Below are 22213 nucleotides of genomic sequence, written 5' to 3' on the forward strand. Positions count from 1 at the left end.
TTCAAGTCAAAAAAAAAGGCAAGAAGAACTTGATGGAAGTGTGTACTTTTCGCACGAATCGGAAAGGTTTCCCCTTCAATCAATTTCCACTTCCTTGTTTTAAGATAAACTCAAAACAGGAAGGAAAGGTACCTCCAAATTATCACTGACGATGTTACATGTACTAGCTCTCATCCCTGTTTGTACATATCAGCCTAGTAGAATAAAACATTAATAACACCACTATTCATATGCTATTAAATGATCCAACTCGAAACAGTTTTTAAAATATAAACTACTTTCTTTGTATGATCTTACTAGAAAAGTTATTTATCTTTCTCCACATTTCGATTTTATCACCCGCAATAAAATCATAAAGCTCTTGGTTTTTATTTGAAAAACACCCGCTAACAGTTTTTCCAAGCAGTAGCAAGAAATCGCAAGATTTTTCTTTGGTAGAAATCATTCTCTTTTCAGAATCAAAACCTATTTGCTACATACTGTTAGTATATATACTCTTTTATATTATAAATTACTTGAAATGTAGACATGAATAAAGACATCCGCTGTCAATGGACTTGCTGTCGATGAACTACCGGTATTTGCTAATGGATGCGTGTATTACCGGTTTTTTGTGAACTTCTGACCTCGTCCATTCAATGGGTTTCTTGGTCAAACACAATTAACTTGACATTTATTGGTTTGTAAGCAGTGTTTTAAAAAAGACATTCGGAGATCCTAGAATAACTCGGTAGTAAAACATTACTTCTTTTCACTATCATGAAAATGGCTAACATTTATATACATTGTATCTTAGACTTTAGACTTTTATAAATCGATCATAAATAGAAGATGTTGGGTGGTAAAAATAAATAAACAAAAGCGTTGACAGTGGTATGATTTTGCATTGATATGATTTACCCTACAGTCTTTACGAATAATCCCGACGACTCATAAATAATCTTTTTCAATGTGTGTATTTCTAAGCGGTTTCTGGCGTTCGGATTTTAAAATAACCTTAATGTGAAATCGTGCTCCTAGTATGCACACCTTAACAATGACGGCGAATGTAAACAGAAGTCTAAATCAATAAATCTAATAAAATCAAATGCATGTCCCATGACCTTTTCATCGCCACTGATTAATTACATTTGATATGAAAATATCATTTATTTACCGTAAGTTTAAAATCCGCTAAAATATTTCATATGCAATTTAGTATAAAAAGTAAATACATGTATATATTTTTAATATTTTTTTCTGCCAGGCAAACCCAATCATTAGGTAGCATACCCCTAATGCGTGATATCTGTGTGCATTTGTGTTTTTTCGAAAAACGCAATTTTTCATCAGAGTTCGACGTCACATGATCAATATTCATGAGTCGAAATCTATAAAAAGAAAAGTGGCGTGATCTCGCACGCGTGGATTTCTAAGCCACGGTAATACACAACACAACAGGCACGGCAGCGTAGCAAGCAGGTAGGTGTGCTCTTATTAATTAACTAGAACTGAGAGGGATGGCAATATATCTTGAAGTTTATATTAAAAATGAATAAACCTCGTTTTGTGCCTTCACATGTGATTAATCCATGAAATTGTTATAATAGATTTTCTTAAATTCTCTGAATTAATAAAAAACTTTAATGGTGTTCATTCGATGAAACTGTTTCAGAATGATTTTCTTTTCAGCTCTAGGACTAGTACACACAGGTACTGAATACCGATATTGATATATTGGGTTTCGTAACGTTTGCTTTAGTTAGTATTTAAATGTCCTCCGACATCAGCTAATAATCCGATTTGTATTTACCGCTCGTGTACTCGGGTCTCTCGGATTTATTATAAAACGATCGATATCTATCGGTACATGTTACATGTGGACCAACGACCTACCTATAAATTCATTTTGTTCGGTGTAAAAATCTACAAATTAAATTATTTTGACCAATGCATTTCAAAATTATCTATCGGAAATATTTTTGATGGAGAAAGCAAGCATCTTCCCACCCACTAAACCATGATCTCTTTTTTTTTTCTTTCCCTTTTCTCACCTACCCTTCCCGAACATGGGGAATGCTGTATTATTTCAGAAATTTTATTATGCTATATCCGACGGAACAAACAAAAATAATCAATGAATTCTAACATCTAATATTTCAGCTGAACCAAAGATGCCAACAATTGAAGTCAATAGTCCAAACGTATCCTACACAAGTGACTTTATACAGTCCAAGTATGTCTACCAGAACACCAAAGTGGACAGAGACGTCTCGGGAAATATCACCGCTACTCCCGTCGATACCGAGTATTTATTCCGAACACAGCGTCGAGTTCCCAAACTCGGCGTCATGTTAGTGGGATGGGGCGGAAACAACGGCTCCACTATTACAGCAACCATCTTGGCAAACAAGCACAACATAGACTGGCCGACCAAAGACGGCTTACAGAAGCCCAACTACTTTGGCTCCATCACTCAGGCTAGCACAGTTTTACTTGGAACAGGCCCAGAGGGAGAGGTATATGTGCCCATGAAATCCTTGCTCCCCATGGTCGACCCAGACGACCTAGTCTTGGACGGTGAGTGTCAAAATTATATATCATTAAAGTTTTCTGCAGAAAACTTTTGATAACTTTGGTTTTTCATTTGATTTTCAATAATATATTTTATAGGTTGGGACATTTCTTCAAAGAATTTGGCAGATTCAATGGAGAGAGCAAGAGTACTCGATTACAATCTACAAACACAACTTAAACCTTACATGGAGAATTTCAAACCTCGGCCGTCGATTTACATACCAGAATTCATTGCTGCTAACCAAGCCGAGAGGGCGGATAACGTCCTAACAGGTAGCAAGCAAGAGATGATGACGAAAATTCGAGAGGATATCCGGGAGTTTAAGAAATCCAGCGGTGTTGATAAGGTCATCGTATTGTGGACTGCTAACACCGAGAGGTTCTCGGAAATAATACCTGGAGTGAACGACACGGCAGAAAATTTGATTAGCAGCATCCGCAACAATGAGAGCGAAGTTTCACCCTCAACTCTATTCGCGGTGGCCTCCATCTTGGAAGGTGTAAGTACCCGCTCTTTTCGGATGTACCTCAGCATCAAAATAGTTCTTTTCAGTTTGCAAAATAAATCGAAACGAGTTGGAAATGCAACTTTTTTCTTTTATATGTCGACAGGTTTCTTTTATAAACGGTTCTCCTCAGAATACGTTTGTACCTGGATGTCTGGAATTGGCCGAGAAAAAATGCGTATTTGTTGGAGGGGATGATTTCAAATCAGGACAAACGAAACTTAAATCGGTGTTGGTAGATTTTCTTGTCAGTGCAGGAATCAAGCCGAGGTCCATCGTTAGCTATAATCACCTAGGAAACAATGATGGGAAGAACCTATCGGCTCCACAGACATTTCGCTCTAAAGAGGTAAGAAAGTATTAAATCATTTCGCTCTAAAGAGGTAACAGTCACCGTAACTTGAATCGTCTTCCAAACGTGTTGAATATAAATAAGATAATTGTAAATGTACAATGACAGAGTATACTTCACAAAGTTTAATCAAATTTAAAAGAACAACTACATGCATATACCTGTATCCTCCCAAAGAAAGTGACCGCAGCCTTTTATAGATTTAATTTTTTCCCCCTGGAATGTTACATCAAGACAAACAAAAATCTTTACCTGGTGTAAACAATACAAAACTTTATGAAACAGCCAATAGGCGAGATATTTTACAACGTATTAATTAAATTCCCAGTAGTCTGATGGCGACAGAAAACGCGGTTTAAAATTTACACGCGTACTTTAAATAAAATGACCACGCGTACTTTATATAATGTGACTGTATTAAAGTTAATTGGCAATTTAAAAAAATCGCTAATCTTTTTAAAACTAATTGTTTTCTCACTCCCATATACAAGATGTCCTTTTGAATTTTTCTTTGATCTTTTACCCCTACTCCCTACTTCGCAAAATATTAACTCGCTCTATAGCTAGTTTTGTAAAACATTTCGACTTTCATATGTATTAACGACTAAAATAAACATAGACATAGACATAGAATAAACATTCTACATTTTAACCTCAAATAAAAGTTTAAAGTCGATTGGGACATTTTAATTAAACCTCATTGCTTAGGTACCATAAATACAAATAAACACTTTTAAAATCAATTTCAATTGATGGCCAATATTCCAATGAAATTCATAGATGGCTTCTTGAATTAAAACCCATTAATTTCACTTTATCTAAATGAGGGCACTTCTTTGCCCCCCCCCCCCCCCCCCGAAAAAAAGACGGAAGAAATAATCAGTGCAAGATGTTAACATCTGTCCCTTGTAATTCGATCCCTTTCAAATGCAATAATCAAGTAAGATTTATACTAAATAAAAGAACAGTTACAGCTATTTTTGATTTTTGTGTCCCCTCTTTCTAACTTAGATTTCCAAGAGCAATGTGGTAGATGACATGGTCAACTCCAACAGAGTCCTGTACAGCCAAGGGGAGACTCCCGACCATTGTGTCGTCATCAAGTACGTGCCCCACGTGGGGGACAGCAAAAGGGCCATGGACGAGTACACGTCCGAGATAATGATGGGAGGGACCAACACACTGGTCATCCACAACACGTGCGAGGACTCGCTGCTGGCCAGTCCCCTCATCATTGACCTCATTGTCCTGGCTGAACTGTGTGAGCGGATCCAGTTCAAAGTGGGAAACGAGACCCAATTCCAGAAATTTAACTCCGTCTTATCTTTCCTGAGTTACATGTGTAAAGCCCCCCTTGTTCCCCGCGGCACCCCCGTGGTCAACTCGTTGTTCCGACAGAGGTGTTGTATCGAGAATATTCTCCGGGCCTGTATCGGACTTTCTCCCATTAACCACATGCTTCTGGAGTACAAAATGCACAGACCGGAAACGATCGTCATCCCAAAGACCCGTGTGTCCAAGAAAGACAAAGACATTCCTAAAGAGAGTGAGAGTGATGATACAGACTGTGAAAAATAATAATGAAATGTTAAGAGTATATATACATGTATTTACTTGCTGTTAACTTAATTAAGCCTGGAGAGTTCTGATTTTTTTTAAGGACTGCAGACTGACCGCCAGTAATCAAATATGCATATTTGTTTTGATTCTAGACTATTGTTGGACTATATTTATCACTGCATTAAAATAAACATCGTATTATATTACCAATACATAAAATGCTTGACTTGAAGAGTACATATCCCTCCAATTTTGTTTGTTCTAGCTATAATCAAACAGAGTTATCTTTCTTTGACTTCAGTACCAGAACACACTATCCTCATCATCATGATGTTTGTTTTCTTACACAGTGCAAACAATTTTCAATTCTTACTTCAATAAAAAACCCATCAATGTGAAAACTGGATATGGCAATAAATTAAGGTACAAAACAATAATTATAAATACATGTATATGACAGACCTTCCTTAAAAGACTCACGAAAGGAAGGGCATGTTATGATTGATTTATAGATTAAATAACATTCGTCTTTCATGTTATTCAATAAACTGAATTCTAAAAGAATAATTTTCCATTTACTTAAAAAATGAACTTTTAACCCATTAGGGTCCCCTCTTTGCGGACTCGGGGTGTTATTTTGTAACATAAACGTACCTTTTTTCAGGAAGCTAAAACGTAATTTGGATATTACAGATTATATCAGTCTTAAGGTACCTCACCACACCTAGACTTGTACTTTTTTAGAGACTACGTCACATGATGGTGTTTCAAATGTTTTGTTAACATTTTTTATCAATCTGTTTGGTCAAATATCGCCATAGCTAAGTGGTAAGATTAGCGGGCTTGTGAAGCGCATATCATGACTTTGAGTCCGCCTGGGGCTTTTGTTCATATTTACTTAATTTAATTTTTGAAAATAAAATTTTTATCCAAAACTAATTTTTTTTTCTTCACCTATTTGACTTATATATTTCTTATCCATCATGATATATATCATAGTCAGGTAATTTTCTGCTGATTTGAGAATGTATTTCAAGGTTTAGTGAGGTACCTTCAAGGGATGATCTTTAAATTATCTCATTTAATTTTCGTTCTGTCTTAATCATCTCCCTTGGAAGGGAGGCTCACTCTTTATTTGAACAAACTTAAAGGCCTTCTCCATAGGATGCTTTGTTCAAAGTTTGGTTTCTTGGTTCTGGAGAAGAAATAATTAATGTAAAAAGTTCAGTCAGAGGACCAAAAATGTTCATAAAAGAAAATAAAGCTTTATAATAATCAGGGATCAAGGGTTTATTAACAAATTTAAAATTAAAACCTTTTCTCTTATCATGCAAATCAAGTTATCAGAAATAGTATAAGCAGCATTTTAAATTCACTTAAACCAATTTACCAAATAATCTGATGGTAATTGTAATCTTATATTTATCTGCTCATTATCAAATACTTTTTCTGATGTTTGCTGTACATACATGTATGGGACACAATTCTTCTCCAAGGTCATTTAATTTACTTCTATATTCCTACTGACATCCTAAAGAAATTTCCTCACATGATTCAAAAACTTATCCTCATGGTCTAATGAAGGTAGTTAGCACATTTAGTAAATGAACAGGAAAACTAAAAAGACATTGCTAACTTTTTTATTGTTCTCTTGCGATTGCTTGTTTGTACATCAAAACAATGTCTGCTCCACAGTCACTCAACAATTCCTGCAGATAGAAGAGCATTATTATAATGAATACAATAATAAGGCCCAAGGGCCTTAACAGTCACCTGAGTATGATGCAAGCCACATAGGAATACAAAGAATGGTAATTCTAAACGATATTGCAATATACACCAACAGAAGAAGTTTAGAATATGCTAAAAAACAAGATTCATCTGGTGTTAAAGGATCAAGAAAATAAATGAGTCAGGTATTCTGAAATTTTTCAGATATTTTATTCCATTCAACCATGAATGTTCAGAGGATGGAGAATTATAACCCACATATGCAAGTATCTTGAAAAATGACATCACCAGCAGGTAGTGAAATCTACCGTATTGCAATTGCAACCCAACCCAATGTTAGTAAAGATTTCCTTGCTTATCCAAACAAAACCCTGTACCCTTGTGTGTGTGTGGGTGGGGGGGTGGGGCACTATAACTTGACGTTTACCTGACCTGTTATTTCTCCTATCTTACCTTGGTCACATTCTTCAGCTGAGCTTTTGTTGCAGAGTTAAAACACCCTTTCACAAATCCAATCACATCAATCCAGTCATTCATCTGAATTAAATTCTGGAATTAAAAACACACAAAGTATAAACAACTAAAGTCAAACTTTTGTTATCCCGAACTAGATGTGACTATTAAAAACTTCTAGATATCTGAGTATTCGAGATATCGAGGGCAAAATAGTTAAAAAATAAGTAGTTGGGACTTACAATTCACTTTGACATATCCATTGTATTCAAGATATGAGTGCTCAAGATATCAAAGTTTAACTGTACATATGTACTATACTTTTAAAAGACAGAATAGTTAAAAAATAAATTAACGGGATTGCCCCATTTACTAATGAATGCCATATTCATCTTTTAGTTGTATTTTTACTGTGATCAGCCTTTCTTTCAGTTAAAATTTCTGAAATTATTAATAAACTGGTGCATGTACCAGGTAGTTTTTCATGTTTGTAGCAACTAGAACTGTCCTAATGGGACTAATACCCCCGCAAGTCTAATTTCAAATGGGACAGATTATCAATTTTCCCTAAACACATGCTCCATCTAAACCATGCCTCAGATAATGGCCCTCTTGGGACAAATGAATTCAGCCACACTTGTCTTTGATGGTCTTATTAGCTCCTAAGAATTTATCATTGACAAACAAAAATTTTGCATTGACAGTTGATAGAATACTTATAAAAAATAAATTTAGTTAAGACATAAATACACAAAACCTCCATCGGGATGTATTTACATACAGGTGAATCTTGATAACTCGAACTTCAGGGGACCAGGATTAAACTTAGAGAGATAAAGAGTTTGAGAGAAGTTGAAAAAAATCCAAAAATTTTTGTTCTGGTCATTTAGGTCCTAAAGTTATAGTACCTGGAAGTTTGTATTTATAACATGGAAGGATAGTCTAACATGATTCCATTCATATTTTCAACATTACTTCAATTTAAACAATACAGAACTGAATTGTGTTGTTAGTAAGTGGGTTCTTTTTTCACGTTAAAAACTTCTAAGTATATTAGGTTTTCATATTCACAGAATATTTTAAGTGAAGAGAGGTTTAATCAGAGACATTATTTATTTATGTCTCTGGTTTAATATACTGTAATTTTCACAAATAGATCAGTTACAAATTACTTATCTACCCTTTGAAGGAGGCAAGAGTAGTGTCACTTACAAAATCAACCAATTAACACTACCACTCTAGCCCCTTGGGGTTCATGTGGACGCGTGTGTACACGGCAACCAATTCGAGTTATCAAAAGTGAAAAACAATGAAATCTGTATAACGGGACCCAGGTTTTACTTCGAGAGATCAAGAGTAAATTTGCTTAGTTATATAGAGAAAAAAATTCGGACCGTGATTTCATTTCGAGAGATCAAGAACTTCGAGAGATCAAAATTCGAGCCATCGAGTGTCACCTGTAAATATATTTTAGAGTGTTTTAATGCTATTAATTAATTAATAAAATCCGACAGAATTACCTCCCTTACTTTTCAACATCAGTGTACAATATTACAATATATAGAATAAGGAAAATGAAAACTGATATAAAATCATTAAAGCTTGTCTGATCTTAAACAAGTGAAAAGCTGTCAATGTGACAGCAAACCGGGTTTTCTTTTATGTAAACTGTATCCATAATCCATGTCAACCCTTATCCAGTGAAATGGAGTACCCTACATGTATATGCAACATTTTGCCAAAAAATGACTAAGTTCAAAAGCTAGTATTTTTTTCATAAATTATCGGAAATCAAAATCCTAGCAATATGCACACCTCTGATATATGTACAATTGATCTGCAAAAGAACAACTTCCTATCTTGAGAACTGTAGGAGGAGTTATCCGTACAATGAGGGTACCCTATATGCAATATTTTGCCAAAAAATGACTAAGTTCAAAAGCTGGTATTTTTTCGATAAATTATCGGAAATCAAAATCCTAGCAATATGCACACCTCTGATATATGTACAATTGATCTGCAAAAGAACAACTTCCTATCTTGAGAACTGTAGGAGGAGTTATCCGTACAATGAGGGTACCCTTTTGGCAGCCGCCCGCCCGCCATTTTCACTATTTTAATAACCGGATTTTTCCGTTGGAAAACCCGGTTAAAATATGCAGGTGCACATCTTCAGATGGTGATCAACATAGGTACAAATTTTCAGACTGCTCCATGTAGTAGTAAAAAATTCTATAGGGGGGACAAAGTTGCGTCTACAGACAGACAGACAGATAACGGACAGGGTGAAACCAATATACCCCTAAAACTTCGTTTGCGGGGGTATAAATACGACCACCAGTCTATCGTCACTAGCAAACACTGCAAACACCTGTGCTTAAACAGTCTACACGATTGCAATCAGAAATATGATGGAGGTTTTGCATATTCATTCCATTATTAAAAAGAAAACACCCACTCTAACAAAATCAACAATAACAGGAAAAGAGACTGTGATAACTCACAAACAATTATCATTAAAGTGATATAATAAATGCAATATTCAACTAGAACTGTCCTAATGGGACTAATACCCCCGCTAGGCTAATTTCAAATGGGACAAATAATTGAATTGAATAATAATTAAGGTTTGGAACACATAAAAAAAAAAAATTCTAGAATTGTAAAAAAAAAAAAAAAAAGTTAACAAAGAAAAATTAAAATCAAAATTGTCAGAATTTCACTGTAAAAACATATCTATAACAGCAATACATTTACAAATGTATGTTTTTGATGATATATTTTTTTAATTTAATTGATTTAAGGAAAAACCAACAAAATGACAATAACCCCTCCCTTTGCAGTGAATAGAAATACCGGTAGCCAAGCAATGCTCTTCTGTTGATAAAACTTTCAATATCTTTCTAATAAGAGTCTTGACAGATGCAATTAGTTGTTTCAAATTTTCCTCACTTTCTCCTATGGCACAATTGAACTCCATATCAGAAAATTGATCCCATAGGACTATGATTTTCTTTGATGAGTTTGTTAAATTTAATAAACTCCCAAAACATTACCATAATTACCATACTATGTAAAAATATGTAAAAAAGAAAATTTAATATTACAAACAATTTTAAAATTGCCAAAACACTACAATCATATCAGTAATTTTGAATTTCATTTAAATTAATGCCCAATAGGGTCACTTCATCAAATTACTTGACAAATAAATTTCAACAACCTCTAAAAATAGTTTAACTTCTTTATTAATAATTATATTATTTATTTCCTTATAATGATAGACCTTTTGGTTTACATGAAACAGTTTTAAAATAGCCCCAAAACCATCACCCATTTTACAGATTATCAATTTCCCCTAAACACATGCTCCATCTGAGCCATGGCTCAAATAATGGCTCCCTTGGGACAAATGAATTCAGCCACACTTGTCTTTGATGTTCTCATTAGCTCCTAAGAATTTATCATTGACAAACAAAAACTTTGCATTGTCAGTTGATAGAATACTTATAAAAAATAATTTTTTTTTTATTAATTAAGACATAAAGACAAAAAACTCCATCTGGATGTATTTATATAAATATATTTTAGAGTGTTTTCTATTAATTAATTAATAAAATCTGTAAGGATTACCTCCCTTACTTTTCAACATTAGTGTACAATATATAGAATAAGGAAAATGAAAACTGTCATAAAATCATTAAATCTTGTCTGATCTTAAAAAAAATTGCAGGTGCACATCTTCAGATGGTGTTCAACATATGTACAAATTTTCAAACTGTTCCATGCAGTAATAAAAAATTCTATAGGGGGGACAAAGTTGCGTCTACAGACAGACGGACAGACGGACAGGGTGAAACCAATATACCCCCCTAAACTTCGTTTGCGGGGGTATAATTATAGTCTGTCCCACATGATATTTATGCAGCACAATCAGACAATTCTTAATGAAAATATACATTTTTAATAAAAATACATATACATGTGAAAGAAGTGCAATTGAAATCAATGAATTTCAAAGGGAAAATATCCAAGATATCTTAAATTCATTGACACATTATCATTTTTTACTCAAATTTCAAAATAGATTTCTTAAGGAGATTTACAATGGAAAAAGTTTACATCTTTTCTCCATTCGTTAGTCACTCAAGATACCATGCACAATTCTTTAAAGTTATCATCTGAGTACTTTCATTTCTTTTGAAATACAAAATCCCTATACACTTTATTTTCAGCTGTGTATTGAAACCTGACAAGCTACTGGGAGCATTTCAAAGGGAAAATCTTAGGATTTTTTCAGACCATTAAGGAGGCCGATTTGGGGTTTTTTGCGGAAAAACTACAATAGCATAACTCTGTATTTTTTGACCATATGTAATTTAAACCAACTCTAGTTTATATGCGAAAGTTGATGAAAATCGACCGTCTGGTTCTTTTTAGGGACCATCTCAAAATAGAGGTACATTTACTATAGGAATATATAGGAAACTGTCATTTTCCGCACATCAAAGCAGTTTAAAAAAATACTACAATAGCTTTTTTTCTCAAATTGTTATATATGATAAGTAATATCATTTCCTACCTTATAAGTAAAAAACACAAAATTCTACCGTCTGGTTTTTAATGGGGGCCATCTCAAAATATTAAAATGCACCAAATTTTGCTATATATTTGGATCATCACGAATGATGATTGGTATAATGGATTCATTCCAAAAATGAGGAAAATATCCTCGAGGATAGCATCATTCTATACATAAAATTTTAACAGCGTACAATTTTTACTTTTTCTTTTATGTTATTTCTTATAACGTACTCCTACAAAGCTTCATTTTATCATAACGTCATAAAAGCGCAATGGCAATGCTCCCCTACTGTACAACGTAAAAATCGTGTTAAAAAATAAAAATTTCCTTCAAAAATCTAAATATTTTTATCTGTATTTTGTTTATTGTGTTCAATTTTATAAATGATATCAAAAAAAATTCATAAGAAGTATAAAACAACTGTATTATATTAGAATGCGCAAAAACATGCGCAATGCAAACTAAAGTCGGCCTCCTTAAATGAACGTTGTTTGAACCCAGAGGTATTTATAAATATAGAATTAAATTTTTAAAAAATTGTGAAGCATAAATATCTTGGGACAGACTATAGTGAAAAAATTGTCAATCAAAAAATGACCTAAATTTTTGTGAAAAAGACTGGAGGCAGCTTACGTATGAATATGAACACTTCTCATCTAGACTTCTTATGGAAATAGTGATTTTTAGTAACAAAATTTGTTAATTTTGTTTTCTTTCATGCATTACATGTGCAATGATATTTTACACACTATTGTAATATTGTCACTGCTGATCATGAATAGAACTATATTTTTCACCTTAACTGTATAAAGAGTACCTGGCTCTAGTAATATATCTAGAATAGATGGTAAGTTCTGATCAAATATATTAAAAATTAGTCCATTCAAAATTAGTCTATTTAAAACGAGATATATAGAAACTGTATTATTAACTGAGATGTGAATCCATACATATACACTATATAAACTAAATTAACTAGGTTCCAAATTCGTTATACAGTTCTATATTATTTGACATACCTCTGAGGGTACTTGTTGGTCCATGCAGCGCACTTCTTTCTTGTGTAACAAGAGAACTGATGATAAATACGTCAAACTACTCTGCCAAGAAGTGTTTTTTCTCCTTGATAGAAATCTACAAGTAATTCAATGAATCAATTTGTGCCTTCTACGGATATGTGTAATGAACATGCACCACATTATTAATGTGTTCATTACATCAAAATATAAATTATAAACAAGAAACGCGTGATAATATTTTCTTACCCCATAATTTAGTAAAAGACTATGTAATACTGTTGTATATTACTGTATACAAAATCTGTTTTCCCCATTCAATTTTTTCTCAATTTTAATCGTAGAATTGAAGATTAATTTAGATGTTTGGCTCAGGAATCATCAAAGTTTTAGAGTTATATGTCCAAAAAAGTATTGCAAATACATTAAACCAGCCTTACTTGATGAGGGTGAAAGGCATCTGGTGCAGAACATTCTGAGGTAACATCGACTCCCATTCCCCCATGTTGCTGGCCAGATAGGACAACAGTTCAGGCTTGGAAAATAGAAGATTTTCCAAGGCTTGCTCAGCTTCCTTGTAGAACTGACTCTGGAATTATTAAAGACACGATCAGGACTTTACTACAAAAAAATAGTCTCTATTCCCACAAACGCATGCAGTGTATGTATATACTTGAAAAATAAATCTCTTCATTTAGTCACAAGCTAGCGTAAGTTTTTGTGAGTGAATTGCAAGTTTTTTGTGTTAAAGACACTGTTGCTATGCAGCATGTCAACACAAGTTATACTGGTAGAGCTACAGACCTGTAGCAACAAAAGAAAAAAAAATTATAAATAAAATGCTGAGTTTTAAACAATATATCTTTTACCTTGACCTCAATAAGCTCTGCAACAAGAAGGACAGAAAACCCTTCAAACACCTGTAATGAAAATAATCACCAACAATGAAACCTGTAATCAAATTTGCCACTGGCATTAAGGGCAAGTTAAGTAGCATAATAAATCTGAGGCAAAAATTTCTTGGATGGGCAAAGGGTACAATTGAACCTTGATATAATAAACTCTTACAAATATACCTATAACAAGTGAAAAGCTGTCAATGTGACAGCAAACTGGGTTTTCTTTTATTTGAACTGTATCCATAATCCATGTCAACCCCAAATGATAAACACTACCAAACATATCCAGTGAAATGGAGTACCCTATATCCAATATTTTGCCAAAAAATGATTAAGTTCAAAAGCTGGCATTTTTTCCATAAATTACCAGAAATCAAAATCCTAGCAATATGCACACCTCTAATATATGTACAAGTGATCTGCAAAAGAACAACTTCCTATCTTGAAAACTGTAGGAGGAGTTACCGTACAATGAGGATACCCTATATGCAATATTTTGTCAAAAAATGATTAAGTTCAAAAGCTGGTATTTTTTTCATAAATTATCAGAAATCAAATGTACACCTCTGATTTATGTACAATTGATCAGCAAAAGAACAACTTCCTATCTTAAAAACTGTAGGAGGAGTTATCTGTACAATGAGGGTACCTTTTTGGCAGCCACCCGCCACCCACCCGCTATTTTCACCGTTTTAATAACCGGATTTTTCTGTTGGAAAACCCGGTTAAAAATTGAGTTTTTCCCCTTTTTAGTATAGGAATAATATAAATCAGTGTGGAAGCATTGGACCTGATACCATTGCTTTAACCAATTTGATTGTCTTTTATCGAGAAACAGAAATCAACAGTTTTTTGGCCTTAATTATAAATGGAAGCAGCAGTAACTAAGGAACAGAATATCCATTATTTTTTGTCTTAGTTATAATCTACAGAAAAAATAGGATCATAGTTGAGAAATCGAAGTTTAAGCCATCAAGTGTCACCTCAAAATAAGATTAAAGTGAAGAATAAACATTTATGTATTGATGTAAATTAATTTGAGAAATGAAAGAATGCATGTATTATAAATCATCTTACTCTATCCTGCCTGTCCTCACTGGATCTGGCTTGTTTTCGTATGATCTCCATCAAAGAAGGAAGTGACCTTCATAAAGACAAGCATTGAACATAATGAGTTAAAACGAAATATCTCAGCTTTGAATCACTGCTTTCAACAAGATTCTCCTTTTGATAAGTGATTTTAAGGTGGTATGGGACATCTGTCAAAATTTATGTAGATCAAAATACATTATAATTAAAATACTTTCAACCGCTTAGAATGTTACAATATTAAGATGTTAAAATGTTTTAAAACAATATTAAAATTTTACAATATTTACCAATATGTTTCAAAAAATTTTGGAAAGGTAAAAATTTAAAAATCCGCCACGGGATTTGAACTCATGACATACAGATTCATAGTGAACCCTCTAAGACACTATTATACGCACAGTCAGGCATGCTTAAAACTAGAGGTACTGTGAGCAAGCTCACAATTGATACCCCCGGCTAAGAAAAAAATCATAACGCACATATTTTTGCTATTATAGAAAATATTGAATGAATCCATTTAACTGTCCATTTTCTATGAATAACAACTGCTCTATTTTTTAAAACTGTTAATGCTAATAGGAGTAAACAAACCAAATTCTATCCTTTCATTCCATTTTATTTTAAGTTAACTGTTAATGCATGAGGACATTTGCATCCTTCCGTTAACAACCATGACTCGAATCAAACGAAATCCACATGTCAAGCAGCCATTTAATATTTAAACATTTTGAATTATTGGTATACTGAGCCTGATGTTTTTCCAACTATTATTTTTCCACATATTTTTTCCCCAAAAAAAAATTTCCTCGGTGCAGGCCATTTTCAGAGAGACGGGAATGAAAATCTAAAAATAATTTTATGTGGCCTGAGAAGAGCAAGATTTGTGTCAAATTTAAGCTTCTAATATTTCCATTAATACAAGACATGACACAGACAGAATTTAGCATTTTTGAAACAATGACCTTGAACTTCCTCGATTGACCTTGGGTCAAGGTCATGACATACCCTTTGGTCATAAGCAACCTTTGTGTGAAGTTAGAACATTCAATGCTTCTCAATAAGAAAGATATGGACCGGACACAAATTTTGCATTTTTTCTGCCAGTGACCTTGACCTTGCCCAAATGACATTGGGTCAAGGTCATGACACACCTTCAGGTCATAAGCAATCTTTGTGTGAAGTAAGAACTTCCAATGTTTCTCCATAAGAAAGATATGGATCGGACACGAATTTTGCATTTTTTCTGCCAGTGACCTTGACCTTGCCCAAATGACCTTGGGTCAAGGTCATGACACACCCTCAGGTCATAAGCAATCTTTGTGTGAAGTGAGAACTTCCAATGTTTCTCCATAAGAAAGATATGGACTGGACACGATTGCACAGACAGACGGACGGACAGATGGACGGACAAGGTGATTCCTATATACCCCCCAAACTTTGTTTGCAGGGGGTATAATAATGAATTTAATTAGTTCGACCCAACCTTATGTACACCATTAGGAACTGATTTTTCTTGGAAATACGGAAAAAGGAAAATTCATTTCGGGGAAAATAACAATTTTCATTCAATTTCATTCAAATTTCTGCAAAATATGTGTAAAATTATGACCATTTCAAGAGTACCGTATATACTCGCCTATAAGTATTGTTCGCCTATAAGTCGGTTGTCTTTTTTCAAGTTTATTTACAAGATTTTGCCATTGACCCTCTTATAAGTCGGGTATCTTTTTCAGGATAATCAGTCTATAAATTTTCAATCAAATTAGCACATTTTATCAAGCAAGACTATATTCTAGATAAAATGTATTGGTGTTTGACCCCTCTGTTATCATTTCTAGATGCATTTTAAAAGTGTTGTGTTCAGTTAAGACATCTATCCTGGAATAATAATTTTCGATTTTGGACGCCATTTTTTTTTTATTAATACACTTGGTATTAGCTCTAAAACTATTTAAAATACTGTTGAAAATAAAATTATAGTGATTTTGATCCCCTGTTGACTGATTAAGATAGTATAGCCCCTTTTAAAACTGGTGTGTTAGCTTGTGTTGTTTTAGGTGACATGCCACCTACAGCCACCAATATAGCTATTATCACCTCAGGTGAAATTAATTATGAATAATTATAAAACGATCTTTATTTTTTTTAAACAGACCAGCATTTATTTCAGTGTTTAATTTTTAAGTATTCAACAGAAATTACTGTTCTGTAATCCCACTGTCTAGATCGCTTGTAGACGCCATGTTTTTTAAGTTTTCTGTAAACAGAGTTATCTTTCTTGAAATTTGTAACTTTCGATTTTGGACGCCATTATTTTTTTTAACACTCATTACAACTTGATTATAGCTCAAAAACTAGTTTAAATGCTACTGGAAATAAAATGACAGGTATTTTATCCCATACTGACCGATTAGGGTTGGTATTTAGCCCCTTACACTCAGTGTTGGCTTGTATTGTCCTTAGTACAGTTATACCTACAGCTATTATCACCTCAGGCGTAAATAATTGCCTGCTTAAATAAATAAAAAAGATCCTATCAAATAAACCCTGTTTATATTTTTAAGAAATACAGTTGAAACTTTCAATGCATTTATTAATGTGTTTATCTTTTTAGTAATTAAAATATAAACACGTCAAGTACAGGGATCACAAGTCAAAAGTTGGAAGCAAATTGGAACCCAAAAACGAAGTTTTACCCAGTGGAAAAATTTTCTGATTGTATGTCATGCCTATAAGTCGGACCCCTACTTTTTGTTCAAATTTCTACTCCCAAAATACCGACTTATAAGCAGGAATATACGGTACTGTAAACGTATTATATTTGGCATGTACAATATTTGGCAGAAATAAGTTTTTGAACAAGTTGGCGTGGATTTGAATTAGCGTACTCCTGAATATGACTATTCTTATACATATATGCATGGCATTTAGCGATGTACTTGATTTAGCGGAAGCCGCATTCCGCCAAAAGCACTAAAAAGAATACACAGCCAAATGTAAAACGTTTACAGTATTCTACTCCTTAATCCAATTGAGGGTTAAAACATGTATAAAAACGTGAAAAATTTCTTAGTGTAATTAAGTGTTGAATCTTCATTGCACAATCACTAAATTGTCCTAACATTCATTCACCTGCAATCATCACTTAAACAAATGTTAATGTACAAATCCTGCCATACACAATGGGGTAATATCCCTTCAACAGTTTCCTCACCTTGTATGAAGGAGTGACAGAAGAGCAGCACTTCGCATTGAGACATTAACATCTAGCTCACCTGGCAATGGGGCAGGTGTGGTCCTGCTTCTGCCAATTACAAAATGAATAATACTGTGGTATGTAATTTATCATATTAAACATCTGTAATTACAATATTGTGATACTTACCATGGTAAAGGTCCATTTTTCACCGTACATTCAAATCTTGAAAACTGTTACTCATACATGTATTTGGTGATTTTGTTCCTTTTGTTTTGTTATATATCAACTCAAAACATGGATGTTATGAAGGATTTGATTTGTGAACTCTTTTGTAATATGATCAGTATATACTACTACAATAGATAGGACAGGTCACATTTAAACTTTATATAGGTACACCGTGTCTGAAGCTACCTTTCCACCCAGTCTGTGATTTTCAGCATGGCTTCCAGTCCTGGATTGGTGTGCTTCTTGTAAATTTCTGCTATCAAGTTTCTTGTAAACTGTGTATGAACCTAAAACCATATAACAAAACTCATACTGGTAACATTCTTTATAAATTTACACACCAAGATTAATCTGATAATCATTTTATAACCGAGACCAACTGAACGACAGGAATGGACCTACTGGCACTCATACATTTTAAAGGCTTTAAAATGTGGTGTGAAGCTGAAAGTCTGTGGAGAATGTATGTAAACATTGTACGATTTATAAAGGAGTTTACAGAGATTGCATGTATAAATTGTAAGTACCACTACCATAAATAAAAATTTTATGTAAACCATAAATAAAGGTGCCTCATTGTGATTGTTTTATATTGGATAAAAAATGCTTTCTGTGGGGGTACATATATTTAAAAGAATTAGTACATATAAATACAATGCAATGAAGAGAAATAATAACAAGAGGCCCAAGGGCCTCATCACCCACCTGAGGAACAATAGGTAAGGTAAAATCAGCTAAACAGAGTCATAATTCAAACTATCTTGGCAATGTAGTTTAATACATGTAGGTCCTGTATAAGTAAGAGTCCATTTTTTTTTTTTACCCTGGATATTCTTATTTTTATAATCAAGTCCTTTTTCAAAAAGGATGATTTTTAGTCATATCATCTGTTGAGCATTGCAGTTCTAAAAATGATACAAAACAATTGTTTACATAAAGGATATAAACCTACATCAAACTCTGAACCCCTTGTGAGGCCCAAGAATCATTCAGGAGCCAAAGTCTATACAATTTGAAAAAATCAGCAATATGTCAAAATGCTTGCATATAAGAAAAACCATATACAGTACAGCTCACGAGTATCCCGACACCCACCGTGTAAAAAACACGGTGGAAAACGGTCTGTGTCGCACCGTGTACACGGTGTGACACCGTGTATGTGTATTGGAAAATTCAAGAAAAAGCACCGTGTCGCACCGTGGCCGCCTGTGTAACTCCGTGGCCACTGTGTTACTCCGTGGATATCGTTACCTGAGACTTTGATAGAAATAGCGTATGTTTAGAAATAAATAAATTATGGCTAAACAAGGTTTGAAACATATAGATTCTTTTCATATTTCAAACAAAATATCGACTCACGTTGCATGGACCTAGAAAATTGTCGGGGCTGTCAACGTGGAGTTAAGTTTTTGTGATCTGAAAACTCGACGTAAATGGGTGCCTTTTAATTCATTTGTTCTTAAATAAATTGAAATAAATTCACCAAATATATTTAATAATCAGTTGATATATAATCAAAATTCAAATCAATTTAATCGTGTTTTTTTTTCTAAACACACGTGATGTTGTAACTGACGATCCGATTAAAATGTCGGGAGATTAAACGTCTTATTTTCTGTTATCTGAAAACTTTCTGATTTATTAATTAATTTACAGTCTTAACATAAACCAATTAAAAATGAAAAATGAAAACATTTCAGATCATGTTTTTTTTAAAAACACGTTGATGTGCTGTAGTAAATAACAACCCCATATTACCGGTGACTCGAATAATTTGGACTTCAGCTATTTATGTAGCAATAAATAAACAAAAAATCACTTTTATATTATAGTTTATGGTTAAATACCTGTACAAACTCTTGTTGAATTATATTCAAGCATTGTACAGGTACTAAAAATAAACCCGCATTTCATAAAATAACTTTCAACTTTATTTCCGTATAGCGGGTAATGGCCTCGTGATTTCACATGAAAAATCACTCGTGCGATACACCTGTACGGAAGCTGATCAGATACACAACATTGTCTTTCATCTTGGGTTCTATACACAACAGGTGTTATTGTCTGTCTTGTTAGGTGTCATTGTAATTTACAACTAACTGTGTGTATATTTGGACGTCTGAACAGGTGTACTCGAGATGCCGTTATTCACACCTTTCCACGGACACCTGTTTGGTAACTCATCACAACCCGTCGTGTGTATGGTCTGAATATATCTTTCTTCTACTTTGTTAGTTCCATGATTTTTTCTAATCTCTAACAAACAAAAAAATTGTCTGTAGATATGTACACAAACAACTACACGTAAGACTATCGGCGCGTGGATCCGGAGAATAATTCAGCAACTCTATAAATGCGGGAATTTCACAAAGTATTAACTTGCGATAAGAAATTATTTACCGGGTACACATACATGTATGTACGAAAAAACTTGATTGATTAAAAAGATGAATGAGATAATACCGGTAACTTTTTGCAAGCATTTTAAACAGTTAACACAACTTTATTTACTTTATAACCAATCTAATATGTGTGATGTAAAATAGCGTCGAAATTTTAACGAAAAATCTTATTACATCGTGTACTTTACAAACTTTTAGTCATTGTGTTAAAATCGTTATTAAAATTATGGATCTAAAATAAATGAATTAAATTTATACAAATAGAACTCTTATAATTAAAAAATGATTGCACAAAAGTACAGAGAGAGAGAGAGAGAGAGAGAGAGAGAGAGAGAGAGAGAGAGAGAGAGAGATTCTACAACGCTAAATTCCAACTCCATACATGCAATATAAGAAGGAAGAAACTAAACATTTCAAACACTAAATACTTAATTGCTAAACATTTTTCTATTTTGCGGACTTAAAAAAAAACAATAGAACGACATTTTTTCCTTATCATGGAAGGAGCACGTGGTCTATCTCGCGGGCTGATTTGATTGACAGGGATAGCACGTGGACTCTGCCTGCACAGATTCTATCGCAATTTTAGGGAAAAGGGTTCAATATAATGGAAACTATAAATCTAACTTATTAAACTGAATTACAAGTAAAATGTACTTAAAATTAAACTCATACCGGTATTCCCCCCCCTCTCTCTCTCTCTCTCTCTCTTTCTCTCTCTCTCTCTCTCTTATACCGGGTATGACGATCATTAAACAATCAAACAGTAATTATTGCAATACTGAGTAGTTTCTTGGAACACAAATAATTTCTAAACCCAAGTTGCTTATAAAGAAATAAAAAAAATTATCAAGTACCGATCCACGGACTCTAAGCGCTATGAATATGTACTGTGCGGTACTACATGGACAAGTACATCACACATGTCTAAAAGAAAGAAAATTTGAAAATATATGAAATATAAAGCCGTATAATTATATATTTAGAGAAAGTACAGTTGTTTTCAACAACCCGTTATATTTGTTATCGTTGAATAGAGTATAAGTGAGAGAAGATCACAGTTATGATTCTATGCACTATTGAAACTGCCAAACTACAGTAACTACGATTATTACTACGTTTAAAAACGGACTGAAACAAAAACTAATGGAACCGTGTATTTGAATTTTAAAAAGGAAAAGAAACTGTTAGTGTTTTAATTGATCAAACCTTTATGTTGGCGATATCGATTTTTTTTGTCCTTAATATCAACAAAAATCAACCGTAACAATTGCATACGTCTGAAAATTGCGTGCCTAAAAATTTTATTTATTTATTTCTATTTTTTTTTTTTTGGTCTTTTTCTTTTATTCTCTTTCGTGCATCAATAAATATTTTATTCTTTATAAGTTTTATTCCTAAATCCTCCTTTTTTCACAGGTAAATACCGCGTGTTACACCGTGTTACTGTCCGTGTTGCATCGCGTTGCACCGTGTCGCACCGTGTGTTTTCTCGTTCCGAGGCCGTAACAGAGAACAATAGATCAAAGGTACCGACACTTCCACGCTCAGCGTGGACTTTCAAACACGGTGGTCGGTGTTTTTGTCGGGATACTCGTGAGCTGTACTGTATCATAACATTTCATTTTTTGTAA

General features: G+C 33.6%; 2 protein-coding genes across 2 annotated transcripts in view; one reads left to right on the forward strand and one right to left on the reverse strand.

The window, feature by feature from the left end:
* Window positions 1–1354: 1354 nt before the first annotated feature.
* LOC128186706 (inositol-3-phosphate synthase 1-B-like) lies at window positions 1355–5919 on the forward strand. The gene is made up of 5 exons (XM_052856560.1): window positions 1355–1461; window positions 2143–2559; window positions 2653–3056; window positions 3169–3411; window positions 4426–5919. Exons 2-5 carry the CDS (start codon window positions 2154–2156, stop codon window positions 4990–4992), a joined length of 1620 nt encoding a protein of 539 aa, XP_052712520.1. The 5' UTR covers window positions 1355–1461; window positions 2143–2153; the 3' UTR covers window positions 4993–5919.
* Window positions 5920–6598: 679 nt separating this feature from the next.
* LOC128186711 (Fanconi anemia group A protein-like) overlaps window positions 6599–22213 on the reverse strand; it is a 78315-nt gene continuing 62700 nt past the window's right edge. The window contains exons 34-41 of the mRNA XM_052856568.1: window positions 18364–18464; window positions 17965–18054; window positions 14736–14802; window positions 13629–13679; window positions 13200–13348; window positions 12763–12877; window positions 7159–7254; window positions 6599–6683 (exon numbers count right to left, since the gene is read on the reverse strand). Coding sequence (XP_052712528.1) covers window positions 6615–6683; window positions 7159–7254; window positions 12763–12877; window positions 13200–13348; window positions 13629–13679; window positions 14736–14802; window positions 17965–18054; window positions 18364–18464 — 738 coding nt within the window. The 3' untranslated portion in view covers window positions 6599–6614. The remainder of the gene's footprint in view (window positions 6684–7158; window positions 7255–12762; window positions 12878–13199; window positions 13349–13628; window positions 13680–14735; window positions 14803–17964; window positions 18055–18363; window positions 18465–22213) is intronic.

Source organism: Crassostrea angulata, chromosome 6 (genome assembly GCF_025612915.1).
Source record: "Crassostrea angulata isolate pt1a10 chromosome 6, ASM2561291v2, whole genome shotgun sequence".
NCBI lineage: Eukaryota > Metazoa > Mollusca > Bivalvia > Ostreida > Ostreidae > Magallana > Magallana angulata.

Coding starts and splice junctions, on each gene's coding strand:
- LOC128186706 (XM_052856560.1), top strand. CDS start 2,154: ATGCCAACAATTGAAGTCAATAGTCCAAACGTATCCTACACAAGTGAC. Junction 3,057..3,168: donor TGGCCTCCATCTTGGAAGGT/GTAAGTACCCGC, acceptor ATATGTCGACAG/GTTTCTTTTATAAACGGTTC. Junction 3,412..4,425: donor AGACATTTCGCTCTAAAGAG/GTAAGAAAGTAT, acceptor TTTCTAACTTAG/ATTTCCAAGAGCAATGTGGT.